This window comes from Notamacropus eugenii, chromosome 1 (assembly GCF_028372415.1).
Source record: "Notamacropus eugenii isolate mMacEug1 chromosome 1, mMacEug1.pri_v2, whole genome shotgun sequence".
NCBI classification, from domain to species: Eukaryota; Metazoa; Chordata; class Mammalia; order Diprotodontia; family Macropodidae; genus Notamacropus; species Notamacropus eugenii.
This window is the reverse complement of record NC_092872.1, coordinates 520887266-520900012: the sequence shown is the minus strand read 5'-3', so window position 1 is coordinate 520900012 and position 12747 is coordinate 520887266. Positions and strand designations below refer to the sequence as shown.

At 39.5% G+C, this 12747-nt stretch overlaps 1 protein-coding gene across 8 annotated transcripts in view; it reads right to left on the bottom strand.

Moving 5' to 3' along the window:
• Positions 1-12747, bottom strand: part of PKIG (cAMP-dependent protein kinase inhibitor gamma) — an 81313-nt gene that overhangs the window by 24592 nt on the left and 43974 nt on the right. The window contains exon 1 of one of the 8 annotated variants that reach the window (XM_072633680.1): positions 10165-10475. The exons of 4 other annotated variants lie outside the window; for them this stretch is intronic. In XM_072633680.1, the coding sequence (XP_072489781.1) occupies positions 10165-10192 (28 nt within the window). In that variant the 5' untranslated portion in view covers positions 10193-10475. Of the gene's footprint in view, positions 1-4388; positions 5084-10164; positions 10476-12747 lie in introns of those variants that run through there. 3 more of the 8 variants (XM_072633683.1, XM_072633681.1, XM_072633686.1) reach the window with 3 other exon arrangements.

The following is a 12747-nucleotide window of genomic DNA, read 5'->3' as shown; positions in this document are numbered from 1 at the left end:
ACGCAAATGGAAAAGAGTGAATGGGTTCCTGGATTAGAGAGCACGACCCCTCCCTGCTAGAAATCCTTCTGAACCTGCTTTAAGGAGAGGCTGCCAAGAAAATCTTTTAATACCTAGGGACTATTGCCTTGTGCCTCATCTGGCAGGCGGGCATTCAGGGCCTTCTGCCACCTGGTGCCACCTAACCTTTCTAGTCTCGTCTCACATTACTTTCCTTCAGTATTCTATACTCTGAATTCTAAGGATTAAACTTGACTCTGAGCTGTCCCTCTACTCATATTCTATGCTTCCTAACCTCTGTATATTTGCTCATGCTATTATATACACCTGGAAGTTCTAGCTTTAGAAACCCTAGACATCCTTTCAGAGCCAGCTCAGATGCCATCTCCTCCATGAAGGCCACTCCCCCCCATTCCTACTCCATGTCAGTATTTTTGTTTTCCTTCTCTAATCTCAGAAGGCACTTTAATTGTCTGTTACACTTTTATGATGTTATTTTTCCACACTACAGCTATTGTATACGTAGGAGGTTCATCAGAACATTCTCAAGGGTAATGAGTCTTTGTCTGACACCTTGCAGCTCATTAACTGGGGATAAACTTATTGGCTCAGAGTTCTCCTCTTTGTGCTGACATATAAGAGGATGTCAGCAACAGAGCTGTGTCCCCTTTTGCCTTTTTTTTTTTTCTCTTCAGAGGACAGGCCAGAGAGCAGCACAGCTAAGATTAGACCTGAGTCCCGCTGCTAATTGAAGCCTTGGGTCAGAGGCATGGGGAGAGAGGAAGGAGAGAGGTTGCATTTGTTCTCATCTGTGCAGTTCAACAATAGCAGAGTTCCTGGATCTTAATTCCAGTTCCACTCTTGGAGTTTCAGTGGCATAATCTGAGGGATGTTAGGTATGTAGTCACAGAAAGGGGAACCACATGACCAAGTGGTGGGATGTTCTGGATCTCAGCCACCTAGATAGAGGAGGGGGGAATTCCTTGTCCGCTCTAACTTCAGGGTTGTCTCTCCAGCAACTCCCAAATTGAAGAGTTCCAGACTCCAGCTTTCTAGTGAAAGAAGACTTGCTGATAAAGTCAATCTCTTGAGGGAAAAAGTATCACACACATGTCCCCAAAACAACAATCTAAGCCGCAATATGAGGACACAAAAAACCTGTTCTTTGCCTTTCATTACTACCATGAGTTATTTGGATGTTTCAAGGATGATGGAGGAGGGGTCTGCAATAACATGCAAACTCACTGAGAGTAAGGATTATTAAAGAATTGTGCCTGCCAGACACTGGGTATTCAGGAAGTGCTTGCTGAGTGACTGATTGCCTGCATCTCTAACAAGTCCAAGTACAAGGGTGCCCAAGCCTTTAGGATAATATCATACGGTATGTAACTTTATGGATTTCTGTGGTAAAAAGTGAGACATACTAGAATGTTGGAAGTTGCTGTTTTCCCAGCAACTTTCAGTTCATTTCATTCCTTTTTGAGGGGAATATAAACCACTGGTCACTATGATTTAGAGAATTACATATATTCTGCAGGAAGGGTTTGTGTCATTCAGACACAAACAGTAGAGCTTAGGGGTCAATGAACTACTGGTTTCTTCACAGTATGCAGGAAGTGACACTTGCTAGCGGCTTCTTTACATAATTCCAGCAAAATCTCTTTAGTCTCTGGGGGCGGAATTTACTTCTGCTTTGGGCCCAGCCTTATAATCTTGACCTCAGCCTCCAATTACTATACTACCAGCAATCTCTAAAGCCTGCTTTGTGATGGGAACTCAGTAACAATCCTGGGCCCCAATCATCACAGGTACATCAGTAGTGGGATTAGTGAGATAAGAGGTGACTTCAGTCCACCAGAATAAATAACCTCCTGAAGTTGACTGCTACTTACAGTGGAGCAGCTGATTGCTCAAGACTGGGATTAATTTCTTTGAAGCTTACATATGCTATGAGCCTGTATGTGGACTGGACCAATGTCTAAAAAGCCTGAGATGGTGATATACTAGATAGATTGGGAAGAGGGGGAGGAGTGGTTTACAGTGAAAAGAAAAAGCAAGAAGAGATAGTAGAGTGCACTGAAACACAGTGCTGGACATGGGGTCAGAGGAAGTTAAGGCTAACTCACTAAGGTCCCTTCTAGTTCTTGACTCCTGGGTCCTAAACACTTGTCTGATCTTTGCTCTCTTTCCCCATCTCCAAGGACAACATACCTGGATGTGGGGTCAGAATGTCAGATGCTAGTACTGACTCTACAACTTAATAGCTCTGTTACCTTGGACAAATTATTCTCTGGACCTCAGTTTCCTCATCTGTAAGATGGAGAGACTACTACTTAAGTTATCAGTTTCACTGAGTTATGAAAAAATACTTTGTCAACCATAAAGAACTCTAGAAATATGGCTATTATTAATGATATTATATCAGACACAATAATACATATGCTGGCTCATATTTCTAGAGTTCTTTATTAGTAGCAATTCATTTTCATTCAAAGTAGTAATAATAATTGAGAATTATAAAGTTTAATCATTTGCTAGTAAAATAAAGACACTTTCCCCCTGATCAGTCAACAAAACATATCTCAGTCTTTACTTACTATATCACTCAAAAGAGTAAAGGATCTGAAATGCTGTAAAACCCCCCCCAAATTTCCACTGATTTAAACCTGGGCTCAGGCCTTTCCTCAAGTCCAGCACTGATTAATTTAACCCCACGCAAAGAAATAGAAATGGGCCATGGACAGGAGCAACAGTCATTGTTACTGACTAGAAACCGACCAGATAGATTCACATAGAACCTTAGAGCTAGATGAGATCTCAGAACACAGAACACAGAATATTAGAGGTAGAAAGTCCCTGGAGACCATATGGTCTAAAGCTCTTCATTTGACTAATACTAAACTAGAGTTTATGCTTCCTAATCCATCACTTGGAAGCCCCTGCTTCAGGGAAAGCCTTGAGGGCTCCACTTTTATTTATATTACAATACCTGGAATTGGGATAATTCACTCTCTCTCTCTCTCTCTCTCTCTCTCTCTCTCTCTCTCTCTCTCTCTCTCTCTCTCACACACACACACACACACACACACACACACACACACACACACACACACACACACACTTCACATTTGCAACAGGTACTCTAATATAATGGAAAATTCACTGGGTATAGAGTTGAAGGACCTGGGTTTGAATTCTGACTCAGCTATTTGCTGGCAAAAGGAGCTTGGGCAATCACTTAAATTAGGTGAACTCTAAAGGACCTCCCAAATCTGGGTCCTAAAATCTTATTTGATCCTTGCTTCCTCCCTCTCACTCTTCAAGAACTACATACATGCCTCTATGCATAAAACATGAAAAACTGTACACTTGTTCCCAATATTTATGTCAATTCAAACAGCCTAGAGTCCTCTCAGGGCCCAGAAATATTTTCTTTCCTATGGTCAGATTTCCTTCAAGTTCTGACATAAGTTTATGTGGCTCAAAGTTTTGCCTTAAACTCTTGAATATTTAAACTACTTTTCAGGAAAAGATGAATGGGAGACCCAAAGTCCTAAGATATTACCCATCTGCTCCTACAGTATCTGCCCCTCTCTGTGATCCTTGCTTGATAGCAACAATGATTGTAAATCTCCCTTTCAATACCATAGTGGTTCCTTATATTTATGCATCTGAAATCAGGTAACCACTCAAGAGCTTACATGCTCTGCTTATATGCCAAAAAATAAACAGCAAATTACAAAAACACAGAAAATACCATGAGGCAAAAGTAAATGAGGACATCGACTTCAATAGTTGTCCTCAGAACCATAAAATGTCTGATAGAGAACCTTGAAAGAGAAAATGTTGGCATTGGAAGGGTCCTCAGAACATAGACTAAGAGCAGGGAGAAGTCTTAAGACAATGATGACAGCTTTTAAAAACTATATACACCTGCACTCTCTAATTCTATAGCTAAGGAAACAGAAATCCTGAAAGGTCAAAGTGACTTCTCTAATGTCACACAGCTTATCAACCTAGTGGGTGTCAGAACCAGAATCAGAACCCAGATCCCTTGTATCTCACACCAACATTCCTTCTACTATACCAAGGTCATATAGTAAAATATAATCATGTAACTTTATAAAACTTACTGACACTCCTAATTCCAAATTAAATATCCACTTTCTCTAGACAAAACCCAACAGGAATACTTCTGGACAATACAACAGTCTTAAGAAGTTTCAGATAAAGCCACCATTTTCAGGGCAAATACATATTTCTATATATATCACATGTATAAAAACAGCTGTTCAGTTACCAATGTGCCATCTATGTGTCTTTCTAGAGAGCTCATCTTTGGACTTTGCTTCTACTTCTCCTTGGAAGGTATTTGAGGTTCTACTTACAGAATGAAACTCTCTGGTTCCTGGGAATTTCCAGTTGAAAACTTAAGCATGTAAAGCAAGGAATCCTGATTGCCAGCCTGACTGTCAGCAGAAGAGAAAGGATCGATTGACTGCTGTAGTGGTGCCGTTAGAGAGCTTGCTTCCTCTCTATCTCCTAAATGAAATGCACTTCGAGGCTTCAGTGGGAGTTTCCCACATAGCTTGCCAAGCAAGTCCCCATTTGCTGTAATGCAATGCTCAGCCTGATGATGTCAACCAGTCATTTGCTTAGCTTCCACCTCGAAGTCCACAGCAGAGATCCATTTCCTTAGGACAATAAGCGTGGCTGCTGTAACTTCATCCCAGGCTGGCCACATATGTCTGACATCCTTCCTTCCATTTTCAGTACTGCTGCGTCAGTGACCAAAGGTTTCCTATCCACAGTTCACTAGTCCTAGGATCCAAGCATCCTCGCCCTTTGTTTCTTACTGCCTGATGATTGGTTTATAATTTTTTCTCTGCAACATTTCAATTATTTTCTTTGGAATAGGGTGTTTTCCCCATTGCCTTCTTCCTGTCAAGTTGATGAAGTCGTTTGCTTTCCCACAGAAGTTCATTAATGAATATGTATTAAGCCCATACACTAGGCAGAGTATTACATGTTTAATGCCAGCAGCTCATGTTTAACTCAGGCAATCATGTGAAGTAAGTAGTGCAACTGTTATGCTCATTTTACTAATGAGGGAACTGAAACTCGGAAGAGACTTGCCCCAGGGTCACACAGCTGGGTTTTGGCCTAAGTGACTCCTAGACCAATGTTCTTTATACTAACCACAGTGCCTCCCACAAGACATGATACAGGCTGAAGATTTCAAAAATGAAAATATGAATGGATTCCAAAATGGTTTGGGCAAACTGATGGATGACAGCTAACTTTCCAAGTTCATACAAGAAAGGCTCTTTCACAGCGTATCTTGTAGGGTCTCTGGTGGCAACCGAACAGGCTGCTGGGCTGGCTCGACCTTGTCCCACCTGTGTCACTAATTTGTTGGTTGACTGAGGGCAAGTCTCTTGCCTTTACTGGGGCACAGTTTTCAAATCTATAAAATGAAGGGACTGGATTAGATGAACTCTAAAGTCTCTTCCAGTTTGGATATTCTATATTCTGTTATAAAGGGAAACCTTCAGCTCTAACAAAACACAGAGTTCTATGATTCAATTTCCCTTTCTGAAGCAGTTTTACCTCCCATAAAGTGAGAACACCAGAATTCCCTTCCTATGTCTTAAGGATGTTCATGAGAATGAACAATATACATGAAGTCAAAAGCTCTGATGTCTCTGGAAAAAGTCACTAAATAAATCAAAGACATTATTATTAGTAATGGAGCAAAATTCTCCTGAGTATCATAGGAAGTGTCCTCAGAAGACCATTCAACATAAAGGGTTTGCATTAATGCTGCAACTGGTAAAGTATGCCTCCATTCCAACAGCCTGAATGGGCTTCAGGAAATACAAACAGTTTTCAGACAGGTCAGTAGACTGAATTATTCTCTTTGCTCTGAATCATGCACGAACACTTAACCAAAATTAAACAACATACATACAAAAACAAAGCCAGCATTTTTCTTCTTTTACAACCCTTAATTTGTAAAACTTTTCCCCCAGAGAAAACTGTTCTTCATATATCAACTAATCTGTAGAAAGAATACCTTAACACCACCATTAAACCGACTTGACTTTAAAGGAATTTACTTCCAAGTACTCTTTGGTTCTTCATAACTGTGCCCATGTGCTGCAGTGTGAAGAACCCTAGGTTCAGTCAGCTGAGCTGGGTTTGAGTCCTACTTTGTGTGAGCTTGAGTAAATGACTTCCCTTCACAAGGTCTCATTGTCCTCATCTGTAAAATGAAGAGAATGCAACCTGCACTACCTACCCTTCTAGTAGTTCTTTCAAACAAAAAGATTGTTGATATTTTCTGTTCTTTACATCACCATCTCCCTTTTTCCTTTCTCAGAGAGCCATTCCATACGACAAATTATATTTTTCAAAGAGAATTTTTCTTAAAAATCAGCACAAATCATCAATATACCTAAAATAGTTGAAAAGCATGTGCAGTGTGAAACACTTGTGGACCTCCCCCCCTCCACAAAGGATTGGAGGTGTTTTCTCATATCTCTTTATTCGAGTCCTTCCTGATATATACAATTTTGTTACATTTACTTTTGATTTTTGGTGCACCATTTTTTCCATTTGCATTATTGTAATCACTGTATATTTTATTTTCTTGGCTCTGTTTATTTCATTCTGCATCAGTTCATATAGATCTTTCCATGCTTCTCTGTATTCATTACATATATCATTTATTACAGCACAGTAATATTCCATTACATTCATGTACCACAATTTGTTTAGCTATTTCTCAACTGATGGGCAACTATTTTATTTCCAATTCTTAGCTATCACAAAAAGTACTGCTATAAATATTCTGGAGTATATGAGGACTTTTTTCTTATTGATAGCTTTTTGGGGTATAAGCCCAGTAACGGAGTCTCTGGTTCAAAGGGTATGGACAGTTTAATCATTTTATTTGCATAATTTCAAACTGCTTCCCAGAATGGTCATACCATTTCAAACAGCTCCATCCAGCAATCTGTGTGTGCTTATCTTTTTGTAACCCCTTCAACACTGACTACTGCCACCTTAAATTTTTTTTTTTTGCCAATTTGCAGGTAAGAACTCAGGGTTGTTTTGATATGCATTTCTCTTATTTTTAGTGATTTTGAACGTTTTTTCATGTGGTTGTGAATACACGCTTTTCACTCTGTAGTTCCACTGAGATCTGTTTGTTCATGTCCTTTGACCACCTATTAGCCATAAATATATAACATATACATATATGCCCACATATATACATACATACACATATACATATATTTGCTAATTGCTTCTATATCTTGAACATCAGAGAAATCTAATCAGAGAAATTTGAAACCTATTTCAACAATTGAAACAACTTTCAAGAATTTTTAAAGGTCAAATTAATTAATATACATGAAAACTTTTTTGTAACCTTAATATGTTTTATTTCTAGGATTCCAGGAGTTCAAATTGGAGGAGACCTGGCCTTCCTTTTACAAATGAGAAAAGTGTGGCCTGAAGATATTAAGGGACTCTACTGCCCAAGGTCACAGAGATACTAAGTAGGTAGAGCCAGGATTCAAACTCAGGTCTTCTGACTTCAAATTGTGTATTCTTTCAAATGCACCACAATGATTATTATCTATATTTATATTTTATGATGAAGAAATCCGAGGCCTAGCAAAGGGTAGAAAAGAATCACAGGATCATTGACATTAAGATTTAGATAGGATTTTTAAACCATTCAGTCCAGCCACTTTATGAACCCCAGAAAAGCATAAAAGTGTGACAAACAGAGAAAGGAAGAGACTTGCCCAAGATCACACAGTCCATTAGTCAGTGGCAGAGCTGGGAATGCAAACCAGGTGTCCTAACACTTTAGAGTTGTGTCCACTATAATAGGTTATCCAGCTGGTTAGCAAAGAACTTGAAACATAATCCAGATTCTTCTTCTTGTCATTCTCCTTTCCCTATTCCTCCCTGGATCCATACATCACATTAATAAGTACCACAACTCAAAAATTAAGACTTTTAAATCAAACCATTTTTGATGATAAGGCATACTATTTTTTCAAAAAAAAAAAAAAAGCACTATCATGAGTATAGGGCCCAAGACATTTTCTTTATTGACTACGGAATTTTCCTGAGGCTTTGGCTTATTCTCATCTATCTTTCTAGTTTTAAAAGACTCACTGCCTCTTTGCTCCTAGTCATGCCTCCTTCCTACCCCCTAAATCCCTACAGCTCAGTCCACATGGACATCACCAATGGACAGTAATCCTGCTGCTGGTCTCAGGGCATTTTGGCTTGGAAAGCTGTGATTAAGCTTAGTGTGGAGGAGAAAGCACTCAAGCAGTGGATGGGTGGGGGAAACAACGCATAGTCTTGTTACCTTTCATGAGCCAGTTGGTTTCCTGACAGAGTCAAAGGAACAGTATTTTAACCCAAATGTGGGCTGGAAGAGCAGTGTGGTAAGAAAGAGACAATGGAGTGCAGAGGGTTCTGCAGAATCACAGAAGTTCAATTCACTTCAATTCCACGAATAGTTATTATATATAAACTATGTACAAGGTATTGTCAGTCTGGAAGAGATCTTAGAGAGCATCTAGCCCTAATCCTGTCTTCTTAAAGAGGAGGAAACAGAGACCTAGAGAAATGAAGTCACTTGCCCAAGGTCACTAGTAATAAGGAGCAGAGAAAGGATTTAAACCAAGTGCTCTGACTAAAAATCCAGCACTCTTTCCACTATGCCACTGCCTCTTTATAGCCTACTTATGACAGCTCAATATAATGGACTCTTGCAAATGAATGCAATAGAAGTGGAAAAATATGTAGGAGGCTCTGATTTTTTCCAAAAGGAAAAATTTTAAAATAAACTATGGAATGTCCAAAACTGTTCTCAGGGCAACATTTTGCTTGGCTTATTCAAGAGACTTTTGAAATGTCTACAACTTGCAGAAAATGTAGCTAGTTGGGCTAGAGTATGCTCAATGATCCACTAAAGGCAGCTCTGAAAGCAAATGACTCCCTACTCAGGAAGCAGCCATGTGCACGTTGGCCTTGAAGAGAGGGAATGTGTGGCAATGGAGTATGCCTCTCAGTAATCAGCCATGTGTTTCTGTCTTTTTATAGTATCTATAAAACCTGTGATCTAAACAGTTCTGAAACAGACAAGAATTGGCAAAGGTGTAAAAAGGAGGAAGAAAAAGCTGGGCAAAGAAGACAAATTTCATTCCAAGTCACAAATGCCATATTACAACCTGGTCAAATCTCTGACATTCTCCCAGTCCAGGGAAGGAGCCTGATTCCTACAGAAAGAAAGTTTGGGCTAAAATGCTGCTTCCTTAGCTCCATTACTCAGGCTCCTGAACAATAGGCCAGCAACAGCAAAGGGGGAAAGAAACTGTTTACTTGCAGCTAAAACTATTTATAGCCCTGGCAATCTGCTTGGATTTGGATGATAAATCTCTATGTTTCAAGTGAACAGTTGTTTTGCTTCTGGAAAGTTTCACCAAACAAGTCTGTTCCACTTATTGTCCCTTTAAGACCATTCTTCAACTCATGCTGTTCTCAAGAAGTTTTATTTGGGATTCTGCTAACACACACACACACACACACACACACACACACACACACACACACACACACACAACCCTCTGAAAAGTACTTTAGAACACATAATGGCCAGACTACAGGAGACCAGAAAGGATCTCTGTACACAGGCCATGAGAGTTGGAAAGTACCTTAGAGATCAAATAATCCAACTGCCTTATTTAATGCCGGAGGCAAATCCATTCTTCTTTTCAATTTGACACATAGCCTCTTTTAGAATATGTGAATCTCATTTCCTTTATCAGTTTATACCTCAATTGCTTAATGTAATATTATTTTAAAATCATGTAAATCTAGTAAAGTTAAATGGTGAAACATTTGTATTACACTTATGCTGCTCAACAGGTACTCCAAACATAAACACTCCTGCAACCACAAAGTTCATATCTGAATATGTCCCACTCATTGTAATAAAATTAGGATCCTGCCGGTGAATGAGAGCTCCTGGTATTTTGGAACAATGAGGTTACCCACAGACTTGTTTTTCCAAGAATGATAACAATCAGTATACTTTCACAAACAATAAGAAATAATAGATATACTCACATATAAACAGGAGGGAGAGGCACATCATCCATCCTTTCTAGGGTATAATGCAGCTGCTGTTTCCCCAGGTGCAGAGTAATATCTCTCCTCCCTTGCCTTCCACCCCCCAAAGCATGAAAATATGTTCAGTAGAAAGGTTTGGTTATAAAAAAGAAAAATCTAGAGCCTTCTGCACAGTTTCAACTCACTCGCCTACTGATTTGTTTGAAAAAAAATCAGCCAACTTCACTGAGTGCCCAGATCTTGTAGGAGAAACAGTGCAAATTAGCCCTGAGTCCTGTTTTTGCCTCATTGTAAAGGGAGGGAAAATGGTAGATCACCAACATTTATACTGGCTAAAATGTTGGAGCTTCCAGGTCTGTCACACAGCCTGAACTCTGAGAGTCCCTGGAGAGTCCCTGAGAAACTTACAAGAAATAGTTTAGAGAAAGAGTATGTGCTTTCTGACAATTAATTTACAGAAAGAAAACAGTGGCATTTCTCAAAGGGATTAACTTGTTTTCCTCTCTTCACAGTCCTAATAAAGCTTGTTAAAAGACAGACAATAATGCTTATAAAATTTTAATGTGCTCACATTTAAAAACCAGGAGAATCATTGATTTAAAGCTTTCTGGGAAGTCCCCATATATCCAATCTGTTGCCAAGGCTTGTCCAATTTACCTTCATGACACCTCCTGTACTCGCCCCTTTCTCTGAATAACATCCTGGCCTAGGTCCTCACGACCTCACAACTGTACTACTGTAATAGCCTGCTGGGACTCTGTCTGAAGTCTCTCCCCATTCCAGTCCATCCTCTCTGGTCAGCTGTCAGTGATCCTCCTAAAGCATAAGTTTGACCATATCACCCCCCATTCAATAAATTCTAGGGACTCCTTATCACCTCAAGGATCAAATATAAAATCTGGTATTCAAAGACCTTCATAATCTTCTCCCCTCATATCTTTCCAGCCTTTCTACACTTTGCTCCTCGGGGCAGCTACGTCATACAGTGGATAGAGCACCAGTGTAGGAGTCAGGAGGACCTGAGTTCAAATCTCACCTCAGACACTTGACACTCACTAGCTGTGTGACCTTGGGCAAGTCACTTAACCCCAACTGCCTCATCCTGGGCCTTCTCCAGCATCCTGATGAATATCTGGTCACGGGATTCAGATGGCTCTGGAGGAGAAGTGAGGCTGGTGACCTTGTACAGCCTTCCCTCACTCAAAACAAGGTCAAGTGCAAGTCATGTCATCATTTCTCTGATGGCATGGTCTTTTTCGGCATCGAAGGACAAACACACAAAGACTTTGCTCCCCTCCACCACCACTCCCTTTCTGGTTCTGTAGTCCAATGACAATGGCCTCCTTTGAGGTTCCTTCTTCTAACTCCTAGCATTTTCACTGGCTGTCTCTCATGCCTGGAATTCTCTCCCTCCTCACCTGCATTTCCTGGTTTCCCTGTCTTCCCTTAGTTCCAGCTAAAATCTCACCTTCTATAGAAGGCCATTCCTGATGGCTTACCTCTGTTGATTATTTCCAGTTTCTCCTGTGTATATCTTATTTGTCTCCCCTGTTAGTCCATGAGCTCTTTGAGAGTAAGAGCTGTATTGTTATTACTATATTTTTAATATTAAAAAAAAATTGTTTGAGTTCCAAATTCTCTTCCTCCTTCCAGCCCCTCTCCTATCCACTGAGAAGGCAAGCAGTAAGATATCTATTATATATGTGAAGTCATTCAAAACATATTTTCATATTAGCCATGTTGCAAAAAAAGACAAGAAAAATAAAGAAAATGAAAAAAGTTCTACTTCAATTCGCACTCAGAGTTCATCAGTTCTCTCTCTGGAGGTGGAGAGCATTTTTTCTTGTGAGTCCTTTGGAATTGTCTTGGAACACTGTATTGATTAAAGTAGCTAAGTCATTGACAATTAATTATCCTTACAATACTGTTGTTACTGTATACAATGTTCTCCTGGTCACTTCACTTCACTTTTCATAGGTCTTCCCAGGTTTTTTTATGAAACCATCACCCTCATAATTTCTTATAGCATAATAATATTCCATAACAAATATATCACAACTTGTCCCCAATTGATGGGCATCTGAATTTCCAATTCTTTGCTACCACAATAAGAGCTTTTACACACACACATAAATACATAAAAACATATATATATTTGTACACAGAGGTCCTTTTCCTTTTTCTTTGATCCCTTTGGACTACAACTTAGTGGTTTTACTGAGTCAAAGGGCATGCACAGTTTTATAGTTCTTTGGGCATAGTTCCAAACTGTTCTTCTAGAATGGTTACACCAGTTTACAACTCCACCAACAGTGCATTAGTGTTCCATTTTTTCCACATCACGTACAGCATTTGTCATTTTTCTTTTCTGTTGTATTCGCCAATCTGGTAGATGTGAGGTGATACCTCAGAGTTGCTTTAATTTGCATTTCTTTAATCAATAGTGACTTAAGAGAATTTTTACATATGACTACAGCTTTGATTTTTTCATGGCAAAACTGCCAGTTCATATCCTTTGACCATTTAACTCAGTTTTTTATATACTTGATAAATGAGACTTTTATCAGAGAAATTTGCTGC